At 41.5% G+C, this 13,125-nt stretch overlaps 1 protein-coding gene across 1 annotated transcript in view; it reads right to left on the reverse strand.

The window, feature by feature from the left end:
• STARD8 (StAR related lipid transfer domain containing 8) overlaps positions 1 to 3,581 on the reverse strand; it is a 75,025-nt gene extending 71,444 nt beyond the window's left edge. The window contains exon 1 of the mRNA XM_037512309.2: positions 3,346 to 3,581. Within this exon, the coding sequence (XP_037368206.1) occupies positions 3,346 to 3,390 (45 nt within the window). The 5' untranslated portion in view covers positions 3,391 to 3,581. The remainder of the gene's footprint in view (positions 1 to 3,345) is intronic.
• Positions 3,582 to 13,125: the final 9,544 nt, after the last annotated feature.

The raw sequence follows: 13,125 nt of genomic DNA on the forward strand, positions 1-13,125 counted from the left end.
TCCTTGCCACCTATGATAACATGGATGAACTCGAGGGTATTATACTAAATGAAATAACGCAGAGGAAAAAAAAAAAACAAATATCATCTGATTTCACTCATGTGAAATATTAAAACAAGACCAAATAAATGAACAACAAAGCAAAACATAAGCTCCTAAACACCGAGAACAGATTGGTGATTACCAAAGGGAAAGAAATTGAAGTGGATGAAAAAGGTATAAATGGTCAAATGTATAGTGATGGATAGAAACTAGACTTTTGGGATGATCGCATTGTAGCATATACACATGCAGCAGTATGTTGAACCTAAAACTTAGATAATGGTTAGAAACCACTGCTACTTGATTTTTTTTTAAAACCAGGGGGAGTAAAGAAAACAACCTCTGCAAATCTCGATGGTGTCTCTGATGCAGGTGCCTAATAGTGTCAGTTTGTACAAAGGAAACTGAGGCTCAGAGAGAACTTGCTGAAAGTCACACCTACTATGTATGTTGGTGTGTTTATGGAACCATGAAATACACCCAGTGTGTCTGATTCTCCCTCCTCATACCTCTTAAGCTGATGGAGTGCTCCCTATGGTACGGGATGATGGGAGGCTCTGTTTCCCATCAGTACCCCATCATCTGAGAGGGCTCTTTCAGCCCATGACAGCTGTGCCACAGCCTTGCCCTTCCCTGCAGTCTGTTTTCCTACAGTCAACAATTGCTCACAAGAGGACCTGGCTCAGAAAGGGACAGAGGCTCAGAGTAGCCTGGGCCCTTGACTGAGCTCACAAGCCCAGAAGGCCTCAAATCAGCAGCACTGGAAAAGGAGACATGACATCCAAGCATGTGTGCAGGATGGCAGGCTGCCCCTTAGCCCTGAGATTTAAACATAGGTGAATTTGCATCTGCCAAAGCCCTGTGTACATGCAGGCATACACATGTGCTTTGTGCCCCGCGTGCATGCTTCCGTCAGCTTACCATAATTTTGTGTAGGTGCCTGGGGCTTTGTGTCTCTGTAAGAGTCTGCAGGCTTGTGCATGGGAGGAGTTGTATGTGTGTGAACGTGACCCCACCTTGGTATGCGCACGTGGGCATATGCATAAAAAATAACAAATCCTTGCCACCTATGATAACATGGATGAACTCGAGGATGTTATACTAAATGAAATAACGCAGATGAAAAAAAAGACAAATATCATCTGCTTTCACTCATGTGAAATATTAAAACAAGACCAAATAAATGAACAACAAAGCAAAACATAAGCTCCTAAACACCGAGAACAGATTGGTGATTACCAAAGGGAAAGAAATTGAAGTGGATGAAAAAGGTATAGCTGAGAGAGTGTGCTCAAATTCCATCTTGCGTTTGCAGATTTGTTCATATGTGAATGGAAGGGGTTAGTGTCTGGGATCTGGGATAGAGGTCCCTGACCTTCTCTTGTGGCTTTCCCACCTTCACAATTTCTAAGACACTGTGTTTGTGGCAGGTCTGAGAGGTTGAGGTCAGGAGTGCAAAGGGGTTTAAACACTGCCAGTCACTGCCAATTAGAATGCCTAATTGGAAGATCAAACCTCCCAGGCACTTTCACTAGCCCCTTGCCCTGTGCTTACCACTAGACCCATGCCCTTCTCAACTCTGGCCTAACCACCCTTGCTGCCATGGCAGCCACCTCCTTGCACTCATCAGCATAGGGCCCTTCTGCAATGCCCCCTCCCAAGGCCGCTGGAGTACTTTCCTTAAAAACCACCCATTTAATTATGTCTCCACTTTACTGGAATTTGCCCCATCCTTGTCTCTGAAAACGACCTGTTCCCAGACTTTGGGATTTCATGGATAAAGAAGACAATTTTTAAATAACTAAATACAGAAACAAAGTGTGCCTTTTTTATTGTGATGGGGCCAAACATTTTAAAAATCACAAGGGGATCTCTCATTCCTATTTCATTAAAAAGAAGATAATTTGATTCCTCACCCCAAATGAAGGACATAGTAATATCCAAATAAAGAACATCCCTTTGAGTTGACTTAATTTAGCATTCTGAAAACTGTACTACATCATCCCCACTTTTTCTCTCATTTTACTACAGGTAGTTGAAAACGTCACTGAGGTTAGTGAACTAACAGACCATTTTCAATCAGTTTGGTTCTCCATCTCTAGCGCTCCAGGCACATTGCTACACTGGCCCTTCCCCCAGCCCACCACCCCTGGACTGCCTGCAGACTCTTGCTCAGAGTTCCCTCTGCTAAGCATGCCTGGAATGTCCTTCCCCCCCTTGTCATACTGAAAACTCTTCCTTCAAGCCTCAGGCTCAGCCCAACTGTGACCTCCCTATAAAACCTTTCCTAGTCCCTCCTAGTGGAAGTGATCTGTCCTTTCCAAGAGTCCTAGCCTTACTTTCATCCTATCTTATAGTCAAACTTGTTTAAAAGTCTTTCTACTGGGTTGAGCCGCAGAAAGTCACATAAAGTCGAGAAGAATTTGCACTTAGGAATTCAGATCCTAACTCTGCCAGTCCTATCAAGTGACCTTGCCAAGATTTCTCAGTTTCCTTTCCCCACCCACCAAAGCAGGGAAGTAATGGGTGGTGCTGAAGATTACCACAAAAGTTCATTGAAAGTGCCTATGTCTGATACATAAGTGGTACTAAACAAATATCATTCCTTGGTTATTGAGAGCAGAAGTTGTTCTTCACATATCCCTCTAGTATCTGAATGCCCCAAGTCCAGGATGTAGTATGCACATAAAAAATGTTTATTGACTAACTCACTATCTACCATAGTGTCTTGCATGCAGTAGGTGCTTGATAAAAGTTTGTCACTTTCTCTACCTCCTCTTTGAGGACAGAAGTCAAGTCTCCTTTTGGCTTTGTGTAATTTCCATGTTGCCTAGCACAGAGTGGGTGCTTAATAAATGTTGATGGAAATTAGTACTAATGATCATAATAATAGTTACCATGACTCATATGGATGCTATATTCCTGGAATCATGCTGGAACTTTACACACACATAATCTCTTGTATTTGTATGCATTTAATATATAAACAGTAACACCAACGTCATCATTTTAAAGTTGAGAAAACTGAGACTCAGAGAGGTTAAGAATCATGCCTTTGTGGCAAGGCTGAGGAAGCAACAGAGACAAGTGTTATGAAAAAGAGTCAGTTAGCCTACTGATTTTCATGGGAAAGCAGAAGTTCGCAGAGTGGGTTAAATGACAAAAGCAAGATTTGAACCCAAAATTTTCTAACTCCAAGGTAGTCTCAGAAGCCCATCTGCCTTCCCAGTTGGTGTGAGGTGGTCCCCAGCTGTCTCATAGATCCCTGAGCAGCAGGTGGGCTGGGTCTAGGCAGGCACTTACCTTCACTTTCTTGAAGCAAGCCCAGAAAACATCCAGCAGAGGCATAATGGGGGCACTCGAAAAGTAGCAGGGCCCAGCAGAGCTCTGCTGTGCACAAGTCTCTCCCTCTCTAGGGACTAGGCTAGAGGGGACTGGGGGCTTTGTGAGAGCCAGATCTAGTCCTAAGCTCCATCAGCGGGCACCATGAGGGGAGAAGGCAGAGAGCAGTGGCTTGCCTGAGCTCAGTTCGCCTCAACTCCAGGAGCCTTCAGGAAGGAAAAAAAAAAAAAAAAAAAAAGGACAGAGGGAGGGAGGGAGGGAGGGAGGGAGGAGGAAGAGGCTAGCTAAGGAGGAGGGACTGGAGGCGGATCACCAATTCAAACTCTCAGACTTGGCAGGCACCGTTAACCAGTAGTCTGGGACTGAACAGCAATACCATTTGAAATTCCCTGAACTTGGAGTGTCAAGCCTGCCTGCTGTCTCACCCGTCAGTCCTGCCACCTGCATCTGGCAACCTGTCTGATTGCCTCCTGCCTAAGGCCACACCAGCGCTCCCTGGGGCCTCTGTGTACAACCAAGACAAACAGGGGCTGTAGAAAGTGTGCCAACAAAAAGGGGAAAGAGAAGAGAGCCCTCGGTCTGGGCAGGACATGGACAGTATGAAGACAGTCAGTAGGAGGATAAAAGCTGTGGCCTCAGGAAACACTCTCAGACAGGTATTCTGAGCTCTGGGTCAGGGGGTCAATTCTCCAGCTCTGCTCATTAATGTCAGGAATCATGACTCACTCTGGCATCTCAGGGAGGCCCCTTCCTCTCTGGGCCTCAGTTTCCCGGTGGCATAATGAAAGGTAGGGTTTCAGGTCTCTGAGTCTTCTGTTGGGGTTATCTACAGGGAAAGTCTGGAAAAAAAAAACACCATTCTTCACAGGAGTCATAGCTCCTCTTGAAATGCTTGTGTTTTGTCAGGTAATGCCCCAAAGAGAACAAGAGCTCTCAAAAGTCATTTCATCCATTCCCTTCTTTCAGGGTATAACAGCTGTCTCCCAGTTCAGATAGACTGAGACTGGATATGAATCCTTTCCAGAACATCTAAGGAGATAATGGCTTCCTTCCTTTGTCTACTGCCATGCTCAGAACTGCCCAGTTCCAGAAGTTCAGCCTGGAATCTGAACTTGAACCCTCTGGATACACTGAAGTCAATTCTTTCAGTGGAAATAGAGTTAGCACTGGGCAGTTCTGTAGGCTTTCTGGGCAGGATGCCATTAAGAATCAGTGATTCCTCCTCCCCCCAGGCCTCAGCAGGCAGGGTGCCATGGCTGATAGCCAGAGAGCTCCCAGGGACCCCATGGCAAAGGGCCAGACTTGGGTCTCTGGGAGCACATGTCATCACAACGCCCAGAATAACTTACTCCCTCTGATCTCCCCTCCGTGTCACAGATCTGAGCTGGTCAGGAAAAAGGCCAAATTCTAGGACCTTGGAAGGTCCTCAACTCCAAATCAGCCTTGAGGAAGCCTCCACCTATCTTTGGAGATTTTCCTCATCAGTGGTATGGCCCAGAGGCTTGTCCTAAGGGTCCACAAAGATCCCTCCAGCTCTGCTTACAACTTATTCTGTGGCCCTTACTTACCAGATTTGTACTGCAAGAGGTTGTGATAACTGATCTTTCACCTCTAACCCTGACCTCCAGCACTGTACACATGTCCATTCTATTGGGCCTTTCAGGATGGCAGTCAGCAACAGGCAAGACTAGTGGCTCCTTCTCACCTGTGTCCAACTGCACACGGGCTTAGAAGGCGAAGTCCTCTACACAGGGCAGGGTAGTAACATGAAGACCCAGAGCAGAGGTGTGCTCCCTCCTCAGAGCATTCACTCTCTTGCCTGCTGCCAGAGGGTCTGAGGATGGAGAACCATGGGACAACAAAGGAGGATGGTTGGGCTGCATAGCCAGGGCACAGGTCTACGTGGATGGAGCGTGGCCTTGCTCCCTGGAGTTCACTTCCTTCTTTAGGTTCAGACTTTCTTTAGGTTCAAGAGGAGTTGTGCCTGCTGTGGCTCTGGGCATTCGTTCAAGAAACTATAGTGCATGGCACACTGACCTGAGAGATCAGGAGACTTTGGCTTTGGTTCTAGGCCTCTCATGCCATCCATCCCTCAAGAAATCACAGAGCAGTGTTGGAGCCCATGAGGTCTGGCAGTAGGCTGCCTGAATTCAAATCCCATCCATACAATGGGGGGAAATTCTAGTACTTACCTTGTTGGAAGGTTTAAGTTAAATGAACTAAAACACTGTACTGTGTCTAGCATAACGTAGATTTGAATGCTGGGTCTGCTACATTCTGGCAATGTGCCCTTCAGAAATCCACTTCACTTCTCTGAACCTGTTAGCTCATTGCCTATGGATTCTGCTCTCATAACCAGAGGAGTACTGGTAGGAGTCAAGGAGGTAGCAGAAAGACAGGGTAGAATTCTTCCACATGAATTTTGTTTAAAAATGATTTATGCATGTATGTATTTGTACTCTCTGTTTCATCCAATGATCAGAGCTCAAATCCAAGCACAGCTACTTTTTAGCCAAAAAGTAACATCTCAGCAAGTCACTTTCTCTCTGGAACCCTCAGTTTCCCTGGCTATAACATGGGGATGAGGATAAAAATCTCTCCTCACCTCCCAGGATTGCCATTAAGGGAGAAGGGACATGAAGAGACTGATGTGTAGTGGCTTCTGTCAGTTAAGGGGAATCTTCCCTTCTCTCTTCTCTTTCTGCTCTCATGCCTGAAGGGAGCTCTGAACCTGGGGAGTACTCCCTTCCCTCACACCCAGGGCTTCCCATGATAGACCGAGCAGATATGAAGCCTGCTTTCTATGGTGGTGAGAGTGGAGAGAGGTAGGATGTATGGAGAATGTGACAGCTAGGGCAGGCAGAACTGGAAGGGACTGTAAACCTGTGGGCAGACAAGCAGGGAAGAGGCTCTCACTTTAACCCACCCAGAAATTGGCGCTGCCTGCAGTGGGGGTATCTCCACAAAGTCCTGAGCCACCAGCCTCTGTCAAGGGACCCCGGTAAAGGACAAGAGAAGCCTGATTTGGCTGAGGTCTGTGAGTTAGGAAGAGAGGTACCTCTTCCCGGATCACTGTGTCCATCCCTCTGCCCAATACCGAACAGATCCCACTTGGGTTCCCCAATGGAAAAGGCTGTAAAACATGAGACAGCTGGTGGGAGAGCTACCATGACCACACCTGAGAGGAGAAATCCTACACTGTCCAAACACTGACAAGGATCTGATACAACAGCACATCAGTAAAAATTTAACAAGAAAAAATAAAATGAGACAAAAGTCAGAGACGTGACAGAACAGCTATTCTAGGGATTTTTTTTTTTAATTTCAGCACACCTTTCTTCTATTAAAAGTCATTAAAAACCAAAGAGTTTTTATTTACATGGGTTATATTTGTGGATGGTAACCTACTTAGAAATTAAGACTGAGACTTTTTTTTAAAGATTTATTTATTTATGCATACAAGAACTGGGGTACAGGCCAGAGGTGTGGGGTGGGGGCTGAGAGGATTCACCAGAGATAGAGTGGGGAACAGAACAGGCAGATTGACTGAAACACACTGCTGAGGGGAGCAGTGGGCGAGTCAGGAGAGGTCTGCTGCACCATTTGGGTAGCTCCCTGACTGGGGATCAAACTTGTGCTTCATAGGTTGTGTCTTAACCCCTTTTGTCGCCAGGGAGGCCCCAAGACTGAGACATTTAAAGAGGATTGATTCACTCACTCATCATTCATTTGAAAAAGATTTTACAAATCAACAGATTAACATAAATTACAGATATTAGAACATATTTTTAATATATTTTATGAATAATATTTTCTAGAACAAAAATAAATTTTCTCAGAAAAGTGCCATGATTTTACATTTTTTGCTATTCTCTTTAATGTCTGGCTTAGTGGAAGACATCCAGGTTTTCATTGCTATTTCTGCATTCAGTCTGTTGTGAGATGGATGAAGTAGATCAGAAAATTCTGCCTTCCACAAATATATAGTTTGAAAAGGGGGATTTTGTTGACTCTTGGACTCTAGGGTCTCAGGAACCTATAGGAATGGCTGGGGTATAATTTGAAACCACTGTATTACGAGATCTTAACTAGACCTCAGTAGAAAATCCTGGAACACATGAGCAGGAACAATCTTGCAGAGCAGCCAGTTCATTGTTCAAAAAGGGAAACTGAGGGTCAAGTAAGGGAAGGGAGTATCCAATCTACCCAGCAAATCAAATGCAGAGCTCGGACTTGCATCCATGTCTCCTGCTGCCTGGAAAAGTTCTTTTCCCCATCACTTTTGAATAAATACAGCTTTATGGTGCTAAGGGTAATACAGTAGGGAGGACTTAATCTGGGTTATAGAGAAGTTTGTGTTCTGGTACCAGATGTATCGTTGATGCTGCAGTCAGGGCTTTTCAGAACATTCAAAGATCATAGAATAAGTAAAGAACACAGCAAAGATTCCAAAATAGTCACTGGGTGTTTATAAGGAAAAGTTGGTCTGACTCACCTATCAGCCTCAAGTACCTAACAGGGATCACTATAAATGATGATATAAATGCATGAAAGCTGAGGTGGGGTTCCTGTAGCAAGGTCTAAGCAGTCACTTCCCAGATTTAACCAGGAACCTGGTAGACAGAAAGAAGGGGTAGAATAATTATTCCACATTGATTTTATTTTGAAATGATTCATATAAGTATGCATGTATTTATACACTACTTTTCATTCAATGATGTCCAGTCGTTTATCAACAATTATTTATTTGACACCTACTGAATAGCAGGCAATGTGCTGGGTGCTTTCTGCCAACAAAAGCCAGAAGTGATTTTAGATGAGAATACTAGATCCCACTGCACTAGAAAACTACCTGTCATTGCCTACTTTTATTTCAGTATTAACCTGTTTATTTTATGCTCATTTTAATGAAAGCCATGGCCTCAATGAACACTTGACTACAATATTTATTGGACGCCGCAGTGAGGAATTGATTTTATACTTGAACTTCTTTTTTTTTTTTTTTCTTTTGCCTCGAAGTATTTGCCAAGCTTCCGATGAGTGAATTCCATGTTGATGGAAGGAGAAAGAAAGTGAAGCCTGATGGAAACAGTTTCCTAGTAGCACACAAGAAAGCAGGCACATAGCGAAAGGCACAAGTCTAAATTTTCATTTCCAATAATTACTGCCAAAACCAGAAACATAGATGTGAAACAAATATTTGTGTAACAATCTCCAAAAGCAATTTACTCCCCTAGAGAGAGGTTTACCGCATAGTCTTCCAATGCATATGTATTTTCTTTTTTTTTTTTTTTTAAAGTATTGAATTTTTCTTTTTTTTTTTCTTTTTTTTTTTTAATCTTAAATTTTATTTTTATATTCCCCCATACAATTGCAAACGCCCCATTCTGACCCCAATCCTTCCCCTCCCGCCCCCCACCCCCAAAAAGTGTCTCTGGTTCATAGTTTTTTGTTGATTTTGATTTTCACTTTCTTATATTCATTTTCCTGGTCCCTTATTTAAGTTTTCTAGATTCCTGCTATGAGTGAGACCATCCGGTATTTTTCTTTTTCTTTTTGGCTTATTCGCTGAGCATGATCCCTTCCAGCGCCATCCATGTTGCTGCAAATTGCATGTGTTTATCTTTTTTGAATGCTGAGTAATATTCCATGGTATATATGTACCACATCTTCTTGATCCAGTCATCTACTTTTGGGCATTTGGGTTGTTTCCAAAGCTTAGCTATTGTAAACAGTGCTGCTATAAACATAGGGGTGCAGGTGTTCTTTGGAATGGATGTTTCTGTGTCCTTTGGGTAAATACCTAGGAGTGGAATTGCTGGATCATATGGAAGCTCTATGTTTAGTAGGTCCAGAAATCTCCACACAGCTCTCCATAGTGGTTGGACCAGTTTGCACTCCCACCAACAGTGCAGAAGAGTTCCTTTTTCTCCACATCCTCGCCAACATTTGTTGTTGCTAGTTTTTTTAATATGTGCCATTCTCACTGGTGTGAGATGGTATCTCATGGTAGTTTTGATTTGCATTTCCCTGATTGCAAGTGATGTTGAACATTTTTTCATATGTCTGTTGGCCATTTGCATTTCCTCTTCAGAGAAGTTTCTTTTTAGCTCTTCTGCCCATTTTCTGACTGGATTATTTTCTTTGTTGTTGCTGAGTCTCATCAGCTCTTTGCAGATTTTTGTGATCAGTCCTTTATCATTAGTGTTGTGTGCAAAAATGTTCTCCCAGTTGGTGGGGTTTCTCTTTGTTTTTGTTATTGTCTCTTTTGCTGTGCAGAAGCTCTTTAATTTGATGTAGTCCCAACTGTTTATCTTTGTCTTCACTATCACTGCTTTGGGTGATGTGTCTGTAAAGATGTCTTTGATGTGCAAATCCCGTAGTGTTTCGCCTATATTTCCTTCTATGTATTTTATGGTTTCAGGTCTTATGTCTAGTTCTTTAATCCATTTTGAGTTGATTTTTGTGTATGGTGTGAGGTAGTGGTCAAGCTTCATTCTTTTGCATGTAGCAACCCAGTTTTCCCAGCACCATTTATTGAACAAACTTTCTTTGCTCCAATGCATAGTCTTTGCTCCTTTGTCAAAGATTAGTTGACCATAAATCTGTGGGTTTATTTCTGGATTTTCTATTCCATTCCATTGGTCTGTATGTCTGTTCTTGTTCCAATACCATGCAGTTTTGATGATTATAGCTTTGTAGTATAGTTTGAAGTCTGGGAGTTTGATGCCTCCATTTCCTTCTTTTTTTTTCAGTAGAGCTTTGGCTATTCGGGGTTTTTGGTGATTCCATATGAATTTCATCAATAATTGTTCTATTTCTTTGAAGAATGCCATTGAGATTTTGATTGGAATAGCATTGAATCTGTATATTGCTTTTGGTAGGATGGCCATTTTAATAATGTTTATTCTTCCAATCCATGAGCAGGGGATGTCTTTCCATTTCTTTGTGTCTTCTTCTATTTCTTTTAACAGTGTTTTATAGTTTTCTTTGTATAGGTCCTTTACCTCTTTTGTTAGATTTATTCCCAAATATTTGATTTTTTTTTTGTTTCAATAATAAAAGGGGTGGTTTTTTTGATTTCTTCTTCTTCAGATTTATTGTTTGTGTATAGGAAGGCTACTGACTTTTGCGTGTGGATTTTGTATCCTGCCACTTTACTGAACTGACTGATGAGTTGAATTAGTTTTTCTGTGGAGATTTTGGGGTTCTCTATGTATATTATCATATCATCTGCAAATAGTGATAGTTTGACTTCTTCTTTTCCTATTTGGATTCCTTGGATGTCTTTCTCTTGTCTTATTGCTCTGGCTAGGACTTCCAGTATTATATTGAAAAGCAGTGGTGAGAGTGGACATCCTTGTCTTGTTCCAGATCTTAATGGAATTGCTTTCAGCTTTTCACCATTGAGAATGATACTGGCTGTTGGCTTGTCATAGATGGCCTTTATGATGTTGAGGTATGTTCCTTGTATCCCAAGAATTTCAAGGGCTTTTATCATGAATGGGTGTTGCACTTTGTCGAAAGCTTTCTCAGCATCTATTGATATTATCATATGGTTTTTATATTTCTTTTTGTTGATGTGTTGGATAACGTTGATTGATTTTCGGATGTTAAACCATCCTTGTGCCCCTGGAATGAATCCAACTTGGTCGTGGTGAATTATCTTATGGATACATTGTTGGATTCTGATAGCTAAAATTTTATTGAGGATTTTTGCATCAGTGTTCATTAGGGAGATTGGCCTATAGTTTTCCTTTTTTGTGTTGTCCTTATTCGGTTTTGGTATTAGTGTAATATTGGCTTCATAGAACGTGTTTGGTATTGTCCCTTCCTTCTCAATTTTTGGAAGAGTTTGTGAAGGATAGGCACTAATTCGTCTCTGAATGTTTGGTAGAATTCATTTGTAAATCCATCAGGTCCTGGGCTTTTGTTTTTGGGGAGGTTTTTGATTACCATTTCAATTTCGCTGCTTGTAATTGGTCTGTTTAGGTAATCTATTTCTTCTTTATCTAGCTTTGGGTGATTGTAGAGTTGTAGGAATTTGTCCATCTCCTCTAGATTGTTGAACTTGTTTCCATATAACTGTTCATAGTAGTTACTGATTATTCTTTTGATTTCTGCTGTGTCCGTTGTGATTTCTCCTCTTTCATTCATGAACCTGTGTATTTGTGCTTTCTCCCTTTTTTCCTTTGTGAGCCTGGCTAGGGGTTTGTCTATTTTATTTATGTTTTCAAAGAACCAGCTCTTGGTTTCATTGATCTTTTGGATTGTTTTTTTAGTTTCAATTTCATTTATTTCTGCTTTGGTTTTTATTATTTCTTTTCTTCTACTGGATTTGGGGTTTTTTTGTTGTTTTTTTTTTTCTAGATCTTTGAGCTTCGAGATTAGGTTGTTTCTTTGAGTTCTTTCTTGTTTTTTAATGTGAGCTTCTATTGCTATATATTTTCCTCTTATTACTGCTTTTGCTGCATCCCATACATTTAGGATATTGGTGTCCTCCTTGTCGTTCAATTCAAAGAATTTTTTAATTTCTTCTTTGATCTCCTCATTAGTCCAGTGGTCTTCCAGTAGTGTGGCTTTTAATCTCCATGAGGTAGGATAGTTCCTTGCCTTCTTTTTATGATTTATTTCTAGTTTGATGCCTTCGTGGTCAGAAAAGATGGTTGGTATGATTTCAATCTTGGTGTATCTGTTGATGTTTGTCTTGTGCCCCAGTATGTGATCGATCCTGGAGAATGATCCGTGTGCGCTTGAGAAAAATGTGTACTCCGTTTTTTTGGGTTTAGTGTTCTATAGATGTCTGTTAAGCCCAAATGCTCTAGGTCCTTATTTAGAGCTTTAGTTTCTTTACTTATTTTTTGTCTTGTTGATCTATCCATTGTTGATAGTGGTGTGTTGAAGTCTCCCACTACGTATGTGTTTTCTCTGATGTCTATTTTCAGAGAGGACAACAGTTGTTTGATATATTTTGGTGCTCTTTCGTTTGGTGAGTATATGTTAATGAGTGTTATTTCTTCTTGAAGTATTGTCCCCTTAATCATAATGTAGTGACCATTGGGGTCTCTTTATTTTTTTGAGTTTGAAGTCTGTTTTATCTGATATAAGTATAGCTGTTCCTGCGTTCTTTTTTGTTCCATTTGCTTGTAGGATTGTTTTCCATCCTTTGACTTTGAGTCTATTTTTATCTTTTGTAGCTAAATGTGTTTCCTGGTGACAGCAAAAGGTTGGGTTTTGTTTCTTAATCCAGGCTGCAACTCTGTGTCTTTTTATTGAAGAGTTTAGTCCATTTACATTTAGAGTTAATATTGATATGTTAGCATCTGTATTTGCCATTATGTTTGTCTTTCCTTTGATTTTATTTATTCTTTTAATAACTTTTTTTTTTTGGTCTTCTTTCGTTGTTATTCGTCCTCTGAGGTTCTGGCTTTAGGATTCCTTGTAGTATTTTTGGAGTGGGGGTTTATTCGTAATGAAATTCCGGAGTTTCTCTTTGTCTGGGAAGGTCCATATTCTTTCTTCATGGAGGAAAGAGAGCTTTGCGGGATAGAGTATTCTTGGTTGGCATCTGTTTTCTTGGAGTCTGTTGACTATGTCCCTCCACTCTCTCCTTGCCCGTAGTGTTTCTTCAGAGAAGTCCGATGTCAGCCTGATTGGTTTTCCTTTGAATGTTATCTGTTTCTTCCCTCTTGTCAGCTTCATTATTTTTTCCTTGTCCTGGATTCTTGGGAGCTTTACTAT

This window comes from Talpa occidentalis, unplaced genomic scaffold (genome assembly GCF_014898055.3).
Source record: "Talpa occidentalis isolate TD23 unplaced genomic scaffold, MPIMG_talOcc4v2.1 talOcc4.15, whole genome shotgun sequence".
Lineage (NCBI taxonomy): Eukaryota > Metazoa > Chordata > Mammalia > Eulipotyphla > Talpidae > Talpa > Talpa occidentalis.